At 44.4% G+C, this 19,981-nt stretch overlaps 1 protein-coding gene across 1 annotated transcript; it reads right to left on the bottom strand.

Annotated features, from left to right (window-relative positions):
• Window positions 1–287: 287 nt before the first annotated feature.
• Window positions 288–7,671, bottom strand: LOC141737808 (uncharacterized). The gene is made up of 5 exons (XM_074572783.1): window positions 7,561–7,671; window positions 7,033–7,096; window positions 4,581–5,240; window positions 2,414–2,509; window positions 288–2,332 (listed from the first exon to the last, which is right to left on the bottom strand). Exons 2-5 carry the CDS (start codon window positions 7,094–7,096, stop codon window positions 2,028–2,030), a joined length of 1,125 nt encoding a protein of 374 aa, XP_074428884.1. The 5' UTR covers window positions 7,561–7,671; the 3' UTR covers window positions 288–2,027.
• Window positions 7,672–19,981: the final 12,310 nt, after the last annotated feature.

The raw sequence follows: 19,981 nt of genomic DNA, 5'->3' as shown, positions 1-19,981 counted from the left end.
TCATATACAAACTCCCTCCCAACAGGCGAAAATCCTACCTAAGCCCTCAAATAAGAGATTCCTCCTACCTGTTCTAGGTTGCAGAAGTGGCAGACTTAGCTGTGTTTTCTTTTTCAGGAGTTTCCAAAGACAGAAATGTAAGGAGATGCCTAGATGCAGGGAAAGGGGAAGACAGAAGAAAAGCAGGAGCCAGGGAAGGCACATACATTAAAGTAACTCAACTTCAGTTCAGGTATCAAAGGCTAAGCACTAGTGCTCTTTTATAAAGGACAGAAGCTCAGCAAAGATTCATTTTGAAAAAATGCAACATTTTAATATTGAACATCTTAAAAAAACCAACAACACCGAAATACAAACTTTAACCATTGCTTTGAAGAGGTGATTCTGCTTCTAAGCAAAATTAAATTAAACATCCAAGAAATTATGAACGGTACCCCAGAGTTTCCATAGAATGTTAGCAGCTCTTATTGGAGGTCTTAAGTCTAGAGCCACATGACTCTGATACACACAACTGATGGAAAACAAACACCAAACATCTCAGTACAAGAATGCCCTCAATTTGGCTTTAATGAACATCCTACTGAGTTGAGACTAATACAAAACCCTACGTAATAAGAACCAGTGTGTGATGTTCACAGTGTGTATTCACACACAGAAAGAGAGTCATACCTGATCCCACAGAGTTTTATCTTTGGACCAGAATATGGTATCATTGCACTGTCACCAACAAGGTGACTTGTTAAGAGTAGTGTTTCCCATTCTTAAAATCTAAATCATATTTTATTAATTACTAACAGTGCATCCTTTTAACAAGGCATCATCAAAAACTCACAAAACCAACAACCCACAAACAGAACATCAGTTCAAGAGAAAGACTGTTTGGCAAAGGCACAAGCCCCAAAGTTTCTTTATCCAGCAGCTCTTCAAAGGTAAATCATAGTTAGATTTTTTGCACTTTTGAAGCTCAAAGGCTCCGACACTGCTACTAGCCTGTGACACTGACAGAAACAAGGAGGCAGAAAGGACTAACACTTCTTAAAACCCTGCACTTACTAGCCTTAATAGGCCCTATATCGGAGTCCTGCAGAAACAGCAAAAAAAAAATAAATTTTTCCCCCTGTAGACTTCCCAAGATGGTGCATCTGAGTTTCTCAGTGTTCCTCCCCAAACACTAATTATTTACCCAAGTCCCACCCACAACGAACTAACACATAACAGTCAACAACATGCAATAATCCAAATCGGACATGACAGAATATCTAAAACCAGACTCAAGTGAGTTCACCCTTGAACAAAAGAACAAGTATCCTATAAATCAATTTGGCTTTTCCTCATAAACTCTTAGTAAGCAAGACAGACCTGAATGGTAGTATTTTGTTGGGGTTGGGGGAGGGGTGTTTATTTGTTTTAGCAAAAAGCAGAAAATATTTTTCATAGTTTTAGTAGTGATGCTGGCCTAAGAATCAACTACGGTCACCTAATTTAAAGCATTCCTAAATGAAGGAAGCTTTTGCAAATGGATGCTGGGAAGACACGTGCAGTTATACTGAACACATTTACATAAGCATATTTCTTACCTCTATATGAATCAGACTTAATAGGAGTTGCCTAAAGCATCCCTGATGATTTTATAATTAGCTTCAGCTCACTAGGAGAGGTCCAATTGCCCAAGTACATATTAAAGACACATCAGGTAGAAAAATATGCTTAAGTTTTCTGCGTTATCTTATATATGGATGTTGTGCTTAACTACACCACTGGTAATAACAATCTCTTGAGCTGCCTCGACAAAATACATTACTGACCAAAACATCTGCATGCTGCAACGAATGAATGGGCAGTGGATTTGATCAGCTCCTGTTTGCTGATGCATCTTGAGGCATGTATCTTTCCAAGTCTGAGTGTACGGTCAGCATCTTCACAGCTACTACAATTTCAACATTACAACACAGAGATTACATGTTTGAGTTAGAAAACAGTACAAAACAGTAGCCACATTTGCTTACACTGGATATATTCACAGCTGATCAAGTTGTAGAAGCTCCAGGAGAGACTGGGAGCTGAGCAGTAGGCAGAATTGAAGGAGCAAATGACTGGGATAACAGACTGGCATTTTCAGGGAGGAGACTCCTGGGATTAAGAAGAGGAAAAGAAAGAGATGCCATTGCAGCTGCCTGCCGTCCTAGCAGAAGTCCTAAGCTATAGATGTTTGAATTAATGAGATCATTGCCTGGAAGGAGTATATTCAGTTGTTTCTGAATTTCTTGCAGGACCTGCAGCTGACTTTGTTGATTCAGAAGGAGCAAATCCATATTTTCCCTCATTTTCTTCACTGTACAAAGAGAAGAGAATATTAATGCTTGCTATGTAAAAAATACTTTGCATGGCAATTTAGAAGCCATTTTATACTTACACTCTTCAAGAAGAAAATTCAAGTAATCCTCCTCATGATTTTCTGCACCACACCTTTGCTCTTCTTTATGATGCAGAGATTCAGAATGGTTTGCATCTAAAAGGAAGATGGTGTAAATCAAGAGCCCACTTTATCTCCAATTGCTAGGGCAGCATTTTAAATATGCTTTCACACAATGAAAAGGCAGCTCAGTAACAATCCTTCCTCTCATCCATATTTTAAACTTAAAACTTCATGCAAGTCACATGTTGGCCCAAACTAAGCCAAACCAGAACAAAGACCAGGCAGATACAGCTGCCCGGAAACATATCAAGATACCTTCCTCTTGCTTCTTCCATACTTTGAAGTGTAAATATGTAAACCTCTTTGAAATCATATCAGATACAGAAACCAGGTTTCATTCCTAATCCACACATTGCAAAGCCAATGTGGCATATGTCTGATCATAAAAGTAATTTTATTATGGACCTTCAATTACAGTGATGCAGTAGCTATAGTTACTCCAGAATAAGTTTGCACACTTTCTTTTGAAGCAGGTATAGTATTAGATTGATCTGATATTAATTACTGGCCAACTGCCAGGGTAAAAATGAGATATTTTTTTTTCTTATGAATTATAAACTCTCACACTTAAAAAACCTATTAAAAGCCCTTGGGGAAAAAAAAAGCATTAGGAGTGTAAGGTCTCATCTTTACAGCTCATTAGCAGAGTTAGTAGGCCACCTCTCTGTATCTATGGACTGAGAGGTCTCAAACCCTATCTTAGGAATTCAGTTTTGCCATTTCATTATAATTTCATTATTATTTCCACTGTTAAGATGAAAGGCTCTCCTGCTCAGAAATTTTTTTCAGGAGGAATAACAAAACAAATAATAATTAAAAAAAAACAAAACCAGAAAAACCTCACACACAAAGTACGTTCTTCTCATGTGGCCTCCTGTCTTAATTGCCCTGCTGTTACATGATCTGTACATTATCTGTTGGTCAAGACCTCAACACCCAGAACAATTTTATGGGTGGCTAGGCAAGATGCAAGATTAAAAATGAAAACATTTTTGACCAAGTATAAAGGGACTGACCACAGAAAGATACAGCAACAGAAAAAAAAACACACAATGTCAGTTTTTAGAATCATAGAATCATTTAGGTTGGAAAAGACCCTTGGGATCATTGAGTCCAACCATCAACTCCACTCTACAAAGTTCTCCCTTACACCGCATCCCTTAACACCACATCTAAACGTGTCTTAAACACATCCAGGGATGGTGACTCCACCACCTCCCTGGACAGCCTATTCCAGTGTCTAACCACTGTTTCAGTGAAGAATTTTTTCCTAATGTCCAGCCTAAACCTACCCTGCTGCAGCTTGAACCCATTCCTTCTTGTTCTATCACTAATTACCTGTGAGAAGAGACCAGCACCAACCTCTCTACAATGTCCTTCACCCCAGCTTCTGGTCATTACAAGAACATGGAACATTACAAAATCCAGAAAACCCTCTACTTTAAAGAATCACCTTGCCTGACAGCTATGCTAAGAGTAGTATGGAGGGATAGCCAGCAGACACTTCCCACTGTAGAAAACGGAAAGCTGCTCATTTAATATCCACTTATTAGAAAAATTAGGTGCTGGAGATTACCAAGGCCCTGATTCTCAGTCTGATTCACAGTCTAAGTTCCTTACACTTCCCTAAACTTAATATTTTGTTGGCTAAGCACTTCTGAAGATCTAGGGCTAGACATCAGGCAACACTATGAAGCAGTAATTAGGGGGATCCGAGAGCTTTGCAGAGTCTAAGGTCCCAGGCAGCCTTCACAGAATCATAGAATGGTTTATGTTTGAAGAGACCCTAAAGATCACCTAGTTCCAAACCCCCTGCCATGGACAAGGACACCTCCCACTAGACCAGATTTCATGACAAAGCCTAAATTTCAACCTTGGCATTTTCAAGGCACTTCTTAAATGACAGAGATAAATATATATTATATGGGAAGGTAAAAAACCAAACAAACAATAAAACCCCCAAAACCCAAGCAAACAAAAAGACCCCCACTCATATCCACAGCAAGGAGGGGGAAGTGTTCATGAACAAGTGGAGACCACAATATGGAGGCCCTGTGACTCTGTACAGCTTGAAACAAAACTCAACAGATTTTAATTCAGTTACCTGCTGTGTGTTCACTGGGTGTCTCTCTAAAATGAATCCGTTGATGGTCGATGAAGTTTGAGCACAGACGGAAGCTATTTCCGCACTCAGTACACCTATAGGGTTTCTCATCCATATGGACTCTCTGATGCTGGAAGAGAGCTGCACTTCCACTGAAGCTTTTCCTGCACGTGGTGCAGGAAAAGGCTTTCTTTTTTGCATGGGTCTTCCGGTGAGAGATAAGGTTTGAGGCACGGCTAAAGGTTTTCTCACATTCCTTGCACTTGTAAGGCCTCTCCCCTGTATGGATTCTCTGGTGCACCACCAGGTTGGCCTTCCTGCTAAAGCTCTTCCCACATACTACACACTCAAACATTTTTTCTCTCGTGTGGGTTTGCAGGTGGTTCAGGAGCCTGGAGCTCCCATTAAAGCCCTTCCCGCATTCTGTACACTGGTAGGGTTTCTCTTCTGTGTGTGGTTTCTGTCCGCCAGCGATGGGGGCGAGTTTCCTGGAGCCTCTTTTTTGGTGAGGGGGTTTATCACAGGCTGCACTCTGCTTCCTTTGCAGACTGGCTGCCCCCCACTCTGGGCTGTGGGCTTCAGGTAGCTGAAGCAGGACATCTTCTTTAAGGCCTCCTGGGATGCCTCCATCTTCCTCACTGCAAGCCAGAACGCAGTCCCCTGATGAGAAAGAACAACGTGACAGTCCTCCTTCCCTAAAACAGATCAGGTGCTCCTTGTAAAATAACTGAATTTCTCAGGCCTAGCATCAACTTGAACCAGATTCCTCTTTCCCAAAGAGGAAGTGAAATGATGAAGATAGAGATGAGAAGATAAAGAAAAAAGTGGCACAGGGAAAGGAAAGCTAAAATACCTACCTCTTCCCTCCCCTCCCCACTCCCTTGTTCTTCCTCCTCTCAGTGAATGGCAAAGGAAGACTGCCAAAATGAAGGAAGGAAAAGGAACATGGTGAAACATCTTACCCATCACAAATATCTACTTTTAGCTATTTGTTCCTGCAGACTTTGCTCAAAAGCCTTCCAGCCTGATGAATTAGCACTAAAAATCTGTTTTAAAGCTGTGTGTTTGTGTGGGGGTGGTTCAACACAAGTCCCCTTAACCTTCATTAGGCAAGATCAACAGGGAGATTTAGGTTTTTTCTCACTTGTGTTAGTTAATATTTGCTGAAAAATTGTAAATTATTTCTTTTACAGGTCTGCACATCAGGTTTTTTTTCCCTAATTATCACAAGATATTATAGGGATAATTATTATAGGGATACTGTATATTCATGCATCAGAAGTCAAAGAAGTTAGGTTATTATTGATTAAAAAATTAAGTAATTGCTAATTAATTATTACTATCTCTTTCATATCTAGATCTAGCTTTCCTTGTAGTGACAGGCTAAATAAAATGCATTACAAGGAATCTCACAGGAAACATCCAAACATAGCCCTTTCTTTCCTAAAGAACGTGATCTGTTATTTCACAAATGAGTATGTATGATCATGCACCCCATGGTAAGCTTTGGTTATCTTACTCTGCTGACCAAATTTTATATTTACATCAGTTCAGTGTTAATAGAATTATAAATATCATCTGACGCACATTTATCCAAGCTTCATTTTTGCAGTTTTGTTAAGATGTTTACTATTAATTCAAATAGAGGTCTCGGGTATTAGTATCTGCGATTTAGCATTAAAATATTCAGCTACTTACACCACATATACTTCCATTTAACACATCAAGTTTGACTATTCCACTAGCAAAAAGAACCAGGCTTTCTACATTCAAGGTAAAACTCTGCAGTGCTATTTTAGTCCTACCTCTATGACACAAAAGAATAAAATTCCTAACTACCATGCTCTTGAAGAGACAAAATGCTCTCTATTTACATGGCCACAACTGCCAAGATCTAAACACCAGTGATTTAAAACACCCCAAAGCCAAAACACATACTGTGGGAGGGGGTTGCTCATCTCTTACCTCAAGGAACTACACCCTAGAGGTAGCTTTCTCCCAGCTGGATGAAGAAGACCCCTCACCCTACAACCAAGCAGCTAATTATTCCCAGAGGCCCATACAGAGACTCCAGGTCTCCAATAGTGAAATGGGAACTGAACAACCCTGCATTCCCATCCAGAGCTAGTGCTGGGGAGTCATGCTTTTCAGGTGCAGCTGTGGAACTCCCTCAGACTTTCTTTACCCATGAGAAAGCCTGAAAAAGAGAAGTGTGCCATCTTTCCCTCACTTCAAGTGAACTGTACTGTCCTATTTTAAAACAGCTGCTAGAAACCCAGAGCAGAAAGAAACACAAAATACCACTGATGACCTTGCCCCAGCCTAGCATGCCATACCATCCTAGCAACCCAGAACAGAGCAGCCAGATGAGAAGGAACACAATACCCCCAGCACCACTTGGTGGAGCCTCATGCTTCCCTCCACGATTTAACTAACAGAGTTCACATCTCACCTGCAATGTCCCTTTTCACAGGCTCCTGGAGAAGAGAGAGTACAGACTCCATTACTGGCTCCATCTAGACAACAAGAGGAGAGAAGACCTGAATGTAAAACCTTCCCCACCCAGATGGGAGGGGAAGGGGTAGGGGTGGATACAGCTGCAGTGCATTTTTAAAATGGCCGTACCCACAGGCTGCCTAAAAGGGGCAAACCTACACATGCTATTGAACACCACCTGACCAGGGAGATGACAGCCTGCTAGGAAGACCTGAAGTTTGGTGACTTGCAAGGGGGAGAGCTTAATCAAGAAACCAGTGTGATATAAAGTGGTGATATCCTTTTTACAGGCCTCAGTCTCCCTTGTAGCACCAACAAGCCTCGTCTGAAGGCCTGCATCGACTGCTGGCACAGATCCCCTCAGCCTCAACACCTCACACTTCTTCCCAACCTTTAATACACCCCGGCCCGCTTACAGCTTCCCTTGTCCCTCCAGAGCCGCCCCGACCCTCCCTGAGAGCCTCCGAGCAGCACTTCACCTTACCCCAGGCCTGCTTGTGAGGTGGCTGCCGCCCTGGGCCCATACCTTCCCGCCCACGGACTCCCAAGCCGGCTGCTGTGCCAGGGGCTCAGCCTTTGCTCCTCCCTGGGCCTGCTGTTGGCTCCCCCTGGCGAAGGGAAGGCAACGACCGGTCCCGGAGGAAGCGCTGTGCCCCAGCCCACCCCTCCCGCATGGGGCCGAAAGACCGAGCCATGGAGGGGTGAGACGGGGCGGCGGGCCCGGCCACGGGCCGGTAGGGCTGCTCCCCGGCCCCGGCAGCCTCGGGGCCGCCTCCTCCGCTGCTTGCCGCCCCGCCAGGGCTGCCGATCCCCCGTCCTTCGCCTGCCGAGCCGCCCTGGGGAAGCGCTGTCCCCGCGGGCGGAGGTTAACGGCCGCCGGGCGGGACGCCCCGGGCACCCCCCGCTATCGACACGCCCTCAAAATACGGAGGGGGCTTTTCCTTAATTGCCCCATGGTGGGCGCCCCGTGCTCCCTTGTGACTTTGTGGTTCCATTTGCTTGGACTCTGGCCGCGTTCACTGGTGGGGGTTCGCCCGTCCCTCACGGCGGGGAGGCTGCGAGAGGGAGGCTGTGACTGACCCCCCGCACGGCACAGAGGGTAAGGGATGCTCCGCGCCCTCGCTGAGGATGGGCTGGCTTTTCTCCACGGGCTTCCGTGCCTGGTGGGGTGCAGCCTGGCACGGTGAGAAGGGAAGGCAGGCGAAGAGGAAGACCTGCTCCATCATGACAGAGGACACGCAGCAGCTGCCACGGCAAAGAGAGGGCCCGAAAGCCCAAGAGCTCAGAAACAACAGGAGTGGAGGTCACCCTTGCATGTGGGGCTTCAGGAACTAACCACCCGGCAGCGCCTCTCCCCTGCCCTCGGGCTCCCTTACCGGCACGCAGGAGCTCCGGGTGAGGAGACGTGCTGGAAGGCCTCGCCGCCCTGAGCCTTAGTCACACCTCCCCAGCAGCACGCGCTTCCTCCAAAATGTGCCCAGATGGGTGGTGTTTTACCGACTTGGCCATGCTGCAGATGTACCGCTGCAGGCTCGCAGCAGAGAAAAATAGGAGAAGCAACTGTGTGGCTCTGCTCCTTCCCTTCCCAGGTTCCCCAGGTACGGAGCTTCGCCCGCAGTTTTTCCACAAGCTGGCCTTTTCCACATACAATCATAGAATGGTTTGGGTTGGAAGGGACCTTTACAGATCATCTAGTTCCAACCCCCTGCCATGGGCAGGGACACCTCCCACTAGACCAGGCTGCTCAAAGCCCCATCCAGCCTGGCCTTGAACACTTCCAGGGATGGGGCATCCACAGCCTCCCTGGGCAACCTGTTCCAGTGTCTCACCACCCTCACAGTAAAGAATTTCTTCCTAATATCTAATCTAAATCTCCCCTCTTTCGGTTTAAAGCTGTTACCCCTCATCTTATCTCTACACCTGCTGATAAAGAGTCCATCTCTCCTGTAGGCCCCCTTTAGGTACGGGAAGGCCGCTATAAGGTCTCCCCAGAGCCTTCTCTTCTCCAGGCTGAACAACCCCAACTCTCTCAGTCTGTCCTCATAGGAGAGTTGCTCCAGCCCTCTGATCATCTTTGTGGCCCTCTTCTGGACCCGTTCCAATAGGTCCATGTCCTGCCTGTGCTGAGGGCTCCAGAGCTCGACGCAGTACTCCAGGTGGGGTCTCACAAGAGCAGAGCAGAGAGATAGAATCACCTCCCTCGACCTGCTGGCCACACTTCTTTCGATGCAGGCCAGTATGCAGTTGGCTTTCTGGGCTGCAAGTGCACATCACCAACATGTGCTGAGCTTCTCATCCACCAACACTCCCAAGTCCCTCTCAGGGCTGCTCTCAATCCATTATCTGCCCAGCCTGTCTTTGTGCCCGGGATTGTCATGAGCCAGGCGCAGGACCTTGCATTTCGCCTGGCTGAACTTCATGAGGTTTGCGTGGGCCCACCTCTCAAGCCTGTCCTAGCAGCCTGTCCTGACATGCCTGGATGGCATCCCTTCCCTCCAGTGTGTGCACCACATCACACAGCTTGGTGTCATCATCAAACTTGCTGAGGGTGCACTCAATACCACTGTCCATGTCGCCGACAAAGATGTTAAACAGCACCTGTCCGACTACCGATGCGTCAGGAATGACACTCATCACTGGTTTCCCCTTGGACATCGAGCCATTGACCGCAACTCTTTGAGTGCAGCCATCCAGCCAATTCCTTATCCACTGAAAGGTCCATCCATCAAATCCATGTCTTTCCAATTTAGAGACCAGGATGTCATGCAGGACAGTGTCAAATAAGTCCAGGTAAATGACATCAGTTGCTCTCCCCTTATCTACCAATGCTGTAGCCCCATTGTAGAAGGCCACCAAATTTGTCAGGCATTTGTCAGACATCTTAAATTGCACCATAGTTATGCTTCCCCATTCACTGACCTTCATTTCTGTACCATCTGCACACAGATCAAGCGCTCAGTGAACAAGGTGGGCTGCATCTTTCCATTTGAATGTGGAAACAAAATATTCTCCACACACATGTTAAAACAGAATATTCTGTTCGCTTTTGACAGCTGTTCCATTCCAAAACATGGTTAAAGTCTGTCAAAGCTGATAGATTCCAAAAAAGTATTTCGGTTTTGTTAAAACAGATTTTAGAGAAAGAAATATTTGCTGTAAAAACTCTCTTTACCTAAGAGTCAAATAAAATCACATAACTCCAAAAATTAAGTTAAAACATAAAATATCTTTGTATTTTCTTGCAAAGGCCACAAGAGTTAGACATCACTCCCTTCCTACCACATCTCTTACTCCCCTCATCTTCAGTGAAGAAAATAAGGAATTCTCCCAGGAGGCGCCAGTTCACCCTCACTCTCAAAGCAGAGGTTCAGAGGACGACTAAATCTTGCTGTCAGTCCTTCTTTCCTCTGGAGGAGCCTTTTCTTCCCTTACCGTTCCACCTTCTTTCTTTCTGAAAGGTGAACACCTACTAGGGGAGAAATAAAGCAGCCAGCATCTAAGTGGAGATCATGACTGACCTGACAGAGAACCGTCCTGAGAGTGACCTGCAAATAATTATGGCCATAATAATCTTCCAAGCACAACCACCACAGACTCTCCTGCTGTAACCTTGTCCTGGGTTGAGTGACACAGGACTAACTTCTCTTCTAATGCTTGGGAAAACTGCACTTTTAGAAGACTCTAATGTCTGAATTTGTGAAAATGTTTACTTCATAGCCAGCTAGGCTATGTGGCATTCAAGGTCTCGGTGTTTTCGAGCCTTGCCAGGTGCAGGGATGAGGAGGAGCTAGACCTGGGCACTTGACCCAGGCTGGCCAGCAGGATTATTTCGTACCATGAACATCACATTCAATATAAATTAGAAAGTTTGCTGCGTAGTTGCTCTCTCCCTTGATGGTGGTGGTCCAGAGAACTCCTTGCCCCGGTGCCAGACCCCTGAGCCCTTCCCTTCCTACTTGCAGTGTCCAACATTTGCTGTCTGCTGCTGGATGTGCACAGCTTCCTGCTGATAGAATTGGCTGAGTATAATCCTTGTATATCTTATATCGGGATTAATACTGGTTCTTTAGTATTATTGTTAATTATTTAGTCTTATTTATTAAATCTATTTATATTTCAACCCTCATGTTTCCTTGTTTTCCCTGGTTCCCCTTCACGGTTGGGGAGGGGTCATCGGGTGACAGAATAATTGTCTAAACAACAATAAATTGTTGGGTTTTCTCAAACCATAACAAACCAACAAACTGTTATATTTCTACCCACATAAAGCTTAAAACAATGTCAAGGAAAAGACCCATGTATTTGCTCTTCGCTTACACAAAGCTTAAATAGACAACAGAGACAAAACTGTGTTACAGCTCATTCTCTTCCCCAATGAAAAGCCAAAATGGTTGCTTTTCCGTCTCTGCTGTGCAGAGCTACTTGGAATGCGCAAGTGCCCAGGATCTCAGTGGCATCTGTCAGGTCACCAGGGGATAACAAATTTATCAGCTTGAGTATTATGTACAGTCCTTTCTTTCCTTAAATGAAGAAGCAGAAGGTATGTCCAAAATAATTATTTCCTCTCTTAAAATTCAGTGGTTGTCTAATTTTAGCTATAATGTACGAAAAAAACCAGCAGGTGGAGATCTACTATTGTACTATATTTATATTACAATAGCTTCTAGGTGACCTTGTACTGGACTGAGACATGACTGTACTTTGGTATTGTACAAATACAAAATGAAATGTTATTTGCTGCCACAACCAACTTGCAGTCTAGAGTAGCATTAACACAATTCCCTCAAATGGAAAGCAGTTTCATATATAATAAACTCAAGCATGATTTATTGCATGTTTTCACCATTTTGTAATTAAATATGGCCCAAATTTCAGCTTTCCAAAATCCAGGACAAAAAAAGGCTCACCATATTCCCAAGGAAACTAAGAAATTACACAAAGCATGGCTATACACAGTATGACTTTTTGAATAACTGAGGAAGCCAAGAACACTACTTAAAAACACTTGAAAAATTGTAATGCACAAATAATTGCAAAAGCATCAAAGGAGTTCAAGATTAGGTTTAAAGCATGATTCGCCACATCTATTTTTACTCCACGCGTTTTGGTTTTGGTAGTATATTGTAGAGGCATTTTGGAGTTTGGCAAGCTTCCACGTTTTGAGGATTTTCTTGTTTTTTAAGGAAGAATAATGAAGTGAATTTCTCAAATGCAAAGGATTTAATTTTTGGTGATTGTAAACCATTCTTACAGGATAGGAGAATCCAGAAAAGACTTCACAAGCTCCAATAGGGATGCTGGGCTGAAATGGCTAACATAACCCACAGAAACATGAACCAGAAAACACTGCATAAAACCAAAGATACTCAAAATATTCACCCCGTATTTGTCACTCAGGCAATTACTAGGGCACTAACAGATTAGCTACTGGGTTTGAAGAAAGAACTAATACAAACAAGTTCATTGGCATGTATTAAACAAGAAGCCAAACTATCACAGTCATCCTTTCTGCCCACTCAACTTCACCCTCCCCCAAAGCCCTGTGGCACTTAAATTGCTGGTACCCCCCTAAAATCTATAGAAAAGTTAATAAATAAAGGACATCAGAACCTTGCAGGCTTGAATAAACTTTAGCAGCTGGAAGAGGGTGAAAATGCAGAAAGAGGGAAATTCTGCCTTCAAGGAACAAGGAGTGAGGCTGGGAGATTGTGTGGCTACATGGCGGGGGGGTGGGGGGAGGTGTCTTTAAAAGCCTCAGGGAGTGTTCCCAGCACCAATGGACAGATACTTCCTTCTACGAGCAAGTCCTGACCCACCAGAAACTTTGGGACAGCCAATCTGTGCGTTTTGTGCGTGGTACAACAGACACAGGAGTTACTTCAACACACGCACTCTGTAAATCAATAGCACTTCATTAGCTTAACTAAGTAGACAAACTAATAAAAAGCCCTTCCCCAACAAATCGAGTCACTAAACTTTGATTTAGCAGAAATTTAACACGAAATACAACAGCAGATAACACTTGTGTTAAGGAGTGATTGCACTCAAAAGCAGAGATTTTCCATTTTAAACGGAAGACATTTAAATGGCTTCAGAAGTATAAAAGAGTAACAGGTTCAGACGGGGGCATCTTTAACCCACGTGGGAAACAATTGGCTCCACGGCAAAACAGGTTGAAAAGTCTGATTTAATATCCTCCAAATCTGCCACCACCTGGGCGGTCTGGGAAACAGCATTTCAGCCAAATGCAGGCTGACATCGCTCTCTGTCTCACCAGGGCTGGCAGAAAAAAAACAAACGCTGAAGCCATGGGATAATTCCGAAATGTCCCAACTGAAAAGCCAGAGGGTTCTGAAAACATCTCTGGTAAATTCTGAAAAGCCAGGCAGGATTTTCCCCTGCGTTGAAAACATTAAGTCAGGCATTTCAGAGGTTTCTAGAAGTCATCCGGTGTCCCAGGTAAATCTCAGTGGGACCTGGGGATCTAAAGCCTTTACAGTCCCTTGGCTTCTCAGCATCCCGTGCCTACCGTGTATTTCCTGAGACCAGGGTATAGTTTGATTTATAAACTGCATGAGTAAAAAGAGCACGAAGACCAGAAAACGACTCCTTTGCCAACCTGCCAGTAAAGAAGTCAGTAAATGGATTTAGAGTCAAACAAAACAGCCTCTTCTTTTGTGCTTAGAGAAAGTGAATGAAAGGTGAATTATTGGAAACTACCCCTGATTTTGGTGTAGCCATTATGATGACTCAGGAGACAAAGGATCAGAGACAGTGTAGATGATAATGCAGTGCTGAAGCCACAGTCTGGTCCAACGAAGCCTTGATCCGAAGCAGTGACATATCTTCATTTGCACCTGCATACTGGCGCATGTAACTCACTTGCAAAGATAAATATGTGCCATGACACATATGTTTATATATAAAAATAGCATTGTGCTCTTAGCATTAATCCAGCAGATGCATCCCCATTTCACATTATCTGGAGAAAAATGCCTGCTTCTCCAGATAATGTTTATGCAAAGTTTGCTCATTCCTAAATAATCAACAACTTCTGGCTGAATTGGCACCAAAGTACAGGAGAGAGAGGGAGTTCCTGCTCTAAACTGGTATTTAAAGACACTATATAAAGCCTGACCTTCACCACCCATTGATTCTCTTTATTCAACAAAAAGGGCGAGTAGGATTCAGTTCCAGGTTCTCCAGTGAAGACAGAAGCCCATAAATCCAAGTGCCAACACACACTACAGCAGTTACATGCAAATACATTTGAACCCACAGACCTGCTACGGAACTATCAGTGCACCATCCACCTGTGCTCAGCTACGTTAGGATCTGCTCACAGTTTAGATAAGAAATCAACTGAGGATTTTAGCAGTACCTACGGATGGGAAAATACCAGTGTCACTGCTCTGGGACTCGCTCTCCAGGACTATAGCGCTATTGACAGATGCTACAAATCTCACCCATAGAAAAGGCACAGATTGATACACTAATAATAACATTCATATCCACAAATGAGAGAAATGTTTTGGGATGCTCTCTCCAGGCTCTGGAGTGTCAGCTTCATTTCCCTGCCCTGCGAGGCGTAAACTGTGTAGTGCCAGACCCACTCATGCTTAACTGTCTCCCATTTGTTGACTGGTGCAACTAGACTTTAGTCTCTGTTCCGTGGTCAGGTATTAGTAAAAATCACATTTCCTTACCTCCTAGGGAAGAGATGACTTGTCTAAGATTGTGACTATGACTCATCTAAGACTGTGAAGTGTTTTATCTTCTGCACAGGAATGTCCATATTCCAGGAGCAAAGTGGAGTGGAGCAAGAACAAGGACAAGGACCAACAAAAAAATCACTTAATGTATCTGGTGCAAAGTGTTCATAGCCTGTGAGATCAAAAATAATAAGGTGCCTGTACAGCTGGCAATCATTTACTAGCTACGTGTGTCCATAACGGTATCAGCTAAACTCTGGATGCGAAAACTGAACCCAGGCACAAGGAAGATTCCATTATCAAGATTGTGGATGACAAGATTATTATTGTGTGGAAGACTCCACATTTCAAACAGCACGGGATGATACTGACTAGTTGCACATTTTTCATTCCACCTTATGGTAAGGAGCAATTGTTCCTGCTCCTCTGTGTGAAGTACAAATTATGTGCCTGACACATGGGTTTGTTTAAAGAGGAGTACGCACTTCAATCCAAACAGATTTAAAGGCTAATACCACAAGGTGGATGGAGGTTTCTCAGCTAGGGTGCCTTCTGCAGCAACAAACACAAAACACTATGCACAGATGAGCAACATCTGTATAGAACCATGAAATAGCTACATCAGTAGCCATCAGGCACAGCAGTTTCTGCAAACCAACACAGGGCAAAAGGTGGGTATAAGTCCGGGACAAAACTGGAAGTAACGGCAAAGTAGTAGCAGTAACCAGCTAGTACATCTGGACAGATAGGACCATGACAAAATAAAAAAAGTGCTGAAAAAGCCTCAACCCTCACCTCACTTCAAAGTCCCAAGGAGACAAAGCGTCTAAGTCTACAGAGAATCAACAGGACACCTTCCAATGAAACCAGGAGAGAAGGAAATTCTCTGTAAACACAACAAAGAAAAGGGAAACCAGTTTGAAGACCATTATTCTTCACAGTCTGTAAGACTGGGAGAGCCACAGCTGAATGTAGTTGATGGCCAGAAACCTGTGATGGATCATACCCTGGGAACCATAGCAAACCACCACAGACCGGTATACATGACACGGTATGAATTGCTAAAAGGAAAGACAGAGAAATCCACGCAGCCTTTCAAAGGAGGAGGAAGAGGATGGAAGAACCTGGGGAGCTATCAACAAGCCAGTGTCTGTGACCCAGTCCTTCTGTAAGACTTTATCTTAATAACAAGACAGTTTGGTTTGGTAACTAGAAGGCTGCTTGTTATTTGTCCACATATCAGAGGACACGGAGCACTTGACATGGGACAGAATCTGGGAAGGGAGCAGTGTGATAACACGAGCAGCCAGCCAAGTTGTTAATAAATGTTTTCTTTGTGGTTCTGGTTTGGTTTTTTTTTAAACTAGAGATATTTAATGTGCATTTTTTTAAAAAATCTGAGCGTGTTTTTTCCCCAGTTAAGCCTGTTTAAATTACACATGAAAAGATGGCCGTCCATTTTAAAGCCCACATTTACAGTAACCTGTAAAAATAATTTGGCCTATATTACATTAAAAAATAAACTGAAGCACAGTATACCTGTTGCCAAGGTGTTAAAGAAAATCGAGCACAAACTTAGACAATATTAAAGCCAGAAAGCTTGGTTTTCCCATCTGAATAATCATTAGGTGTGAAATTTATTACAATTATCTTAATTTTTCTTAAAATTTTTCCTAAAATTTTTTTGAAAACAGTTTCCTAAGCTTTGTTTAATAAATATCTCAACTTTAAACATAAAGCATTTCTTAGATGTATTCATCATATTTCACTTACAAGAAAAATTGAAAATTCTAGGTTTTTCCTTTCCACTGTTCCAATTCCACAAACATCAAGTCTGGAATAAACACAGGAATTATTTAATAAATAGGAGGTGTAATTCAACAGTTTACAAAATCATGACATTAAAAATTTATGTGGGTCAAATAAATAATGAAACACATGTTAACTCATAGAACTACTTGTGTGTATATGTTGTGTATTCTCCTCGATAACAAAAAAAAGGGTTATTTTGTGGAAAGTTTAGTCTTAGTTTTAGATTTCTTAAACTTAAGTTCAGCAAGCAATGAGAATCAATCTTTCCTTTAGGGAAGAAAACCTTCTAAAAGCATGCCTACAAAATATGATTAACATCGCTTACTTAATTCAAATTTGCTCACTTGGTGATTTAAACTATGATTAAAATCCTTATTATAAATTATTTTGGTATGAATTAAACTACTATAAATTATTCACAACAAACCATCCTGCTGTCATCCTCCAGCCTTTTATTGCAGCTATTCTGATGATGCTCACCTCCGTGAGTATTATGTTTCAAAGCTTTTAGCACTGCGTCCCTGGCCATCTTCCCAGCTTTTCCTTACCCAGTGAACGACTGGTTTGATTTCCATTTCCTTCAGCCACGCCACTCCAAAGATATGGAAGTACTTCTTCTGAGCGACAGAAAAAAACACATTCCCAAACAACTACAGGTCCTCTTTCGTACCCACTTCCTTTGTGCGTCCTGTGAGGTTGATGTTGTCCTGTCCTAGGATCAGCATCTTCTGTTGCTTTGCCATGTAAATATTAACGTAACTTTCCTCTGTGCTGTGCTCATACAGCTGCCTTATTGACCATTTGATTCCAGGTTCCGTCTTCCCTACCTGGGATTATTTTCCAGGCATGCAGCCCGAGTATCCAGCAGATCTCCAGCTTGTGGAGAACAGGCTGGACACAACCGCTACCAGGTTCTTCCCGATAACTGTTTGCTCCTTAAAATTTATTTTTTAAGACTTTAAGCTGTGCTCCCTCGCAGCCCCTGTGAAAGACTTCAGCAAAGGCTTTCTCCTCCTCCAGCTGACTATACCGGGCACTCTGCGGGTATGTAGTTCACTGATCCTTCCTCTTGTTTTTCCACCTCGTTGAACACATTATCTTATTTACACAACTTAATTTCTTCTCTTGCAATGGCTAATTCTCCTGGTCAACAACGCTTACCTCAATGAAGCAACATTTGGGTATAAGGTCAGCAGAACAGTTACTAGACAGAGCCGTTTAAAAAGGACTGGGAATAAATCAGAAAACAATTTGGCATGCACGGTGGGGACAGCAGAACTGTTTTCCCACTGTATCAGGTCAGAAGGAAAAGTTGTGGTAAGCCTGTTCAAGGGCACTAAAGCAAAATAAAAGTCTTTTGTTTCTTCTGCTTTGAGTAACTGTGGAAAACACTAGCATTTAACTCCAATTATTTAACAATCATAGTCAACGTTTTAATGAATATTCATGTCAGTATTTAAGCATATGGAGACAAGCATCACTTCAGGTTCTGCAAACCTTTGCAACCTGAGCCAAAAATAAATGTGTTCTGTCCTCTTGGTTGACTCAGTACTTCCAAATGAGGTGACTCAACTGCATGAAAGTCTCATGAAAATCTAGGCTTCTCTCTTACCTTTTGGTAAATCCAAAATTTTTAAATTTTTTTCCCATGCGCTCTGAGATTCCTTTCATCAAAACAGCCACTGTTCCTCATTTATCAAGTAGTTTGGGAATGCGTCAGGTGCTGGAATTTGGGAATCATAGGATGGTTTTGATACAGGAGCTGGTGATACAGTAGCCTTGAACAGCACAAACCGCTGGGGTGGAAGGCCTCTCAGGCCTTACTGATACCAAGTTAAAAAGAACATATGGTTCCCTCCTTACTGGAATAATGTAGCTAAGTTTGAAATGCTTTGTAAGCGGATGAGTTAGACATCTGCTGGGTTTAGTTGGATAAAAGGAAGCCTTGAGACACTGCATCCTTGAGTAGAATAGATAGGGAGAGATGCTAGAATAAGCTAGTTTTGTGAAAACATGAGTTGCAAACTAAGCCAAAAGACCAACTGAGTATGCGCGAAGGCCAAGTTCAACCAGCGGACACGGTGAGGAAGACTATTGACGACCACCAGAGGACCCTGGAAGACCACAAATGCATGCGGAAGACCACCACGCAATGGATGCACATGCGTCCGGCACATTTACATACAGTAATGAGTTTTAGGTGATAATATGAGTATGTTAATCATTTCCAGGAAATGTAATGAATATGTATATTCTGATTGCTCATAACATTTGTAGTTGAGCAACTCGGTGCGTGCACTAGGCAGAGTGATCCCCTGTGTGTCCAGCGCTGCAATAAAGCATGCCTGCTTTCTAACACTCCAAAATTGAGTGTTAGAGAGTCTTTAATTGCCAGCTTACAGTAACAGTTTGGGTTGGAAGGGACCTTTGAAGACCATCTAGTCCAACCCCCTGCCCTGGGCAGGGACACCTCCCACTAGACCAGGCTGCTCAAAGCCCCATCCAGCCTGGCCTTGAACACTTCCAGGGATGAGGCATCCACAGCTTCCCTGGGCAACCTGTTCCAGTGTCTCACCACCCGCATAGTAAAGAATTTCTTCCTTATGTCCAATGGCAATCTACACTCTTTCAGTTTAAAACCATTGTCCCTTGCCGTATCACTACAGGCCTTGGTAAAAAGTCTTTCTTTTAAGCCCCCTTTATATATTATCGAAAGGCCACAATGAGGTGTCCCCGGAGCCTCCTCTTTATTCTGGAGCCGCAGTAGAGAACTGCGAGGGAGGGATGGGAGACAGCCGTGACACAAAGCCACGCGAGCGAGCGTTCGGTGAAGGGGACAACTGCGGCCGCAGGAGACTGGTGGCGGCTGGAAGCAGCTCGTCAGGGCAGCACAGCAGCGGGCACGCTCACGGCAGCGGGCAGGCTGCGGGAACTGGCAGCCCCGGCGGGGCGAGGGCCGGCCAGCTGAGTCGGCCCACCACACCTCGGTCCTTTTTGCTCCCGACTGCCCCGCGGTCTCCGACCGACCGAGCGCAGCCGCCGGGGCTGCACCCCTAGGGCCAGACCCAGCCGTGTGACCCCCGGCGGGCATGGCGCCCGGCCACAGACCCGCTCCCACCCCTCCTCCTTCCTTCCGAGCCCCTCAGTGGGGCCAGGACGCGGGGCCCAGCCCACGCCGCGGGGGCAGGCAGGGACGAGCTGGGGGGAGCGCCCGGCGGCGGGGCAGGCCGGCGGCCACCCCCCGGGGGCAGCCGGGAGGTGAGCCCCGGCTGGGGAGCGGCCGGCGGCAGGGGAGGGACTCCACCGGCGGCTGAGCCCAGCCCCGGCGCCGGGCCGGGCCTCGCCTTGCCGCGGCCTCCCGCGGCCCCCGCGCCCGCCCAG

This window comes from Larus michahellis, chromosome 1 (assembly GCF_964199755.1).
Source record: "Larus michahellis chromosome 1, bLarMic1.1, whole genome shotgun sequence".
Taxonomy (NCBI): domain Eukaryota; kingdom Metazoa; phylum Chordata; class Aves; order Charadriiformes; family Laridae; genus Larus; species Larus michahellis.
The sequence above is the reverse complement of the archived record's forward strand: the minus strand, read 5'-3'. Positions and strand labels throughout refer to the sequence as shown.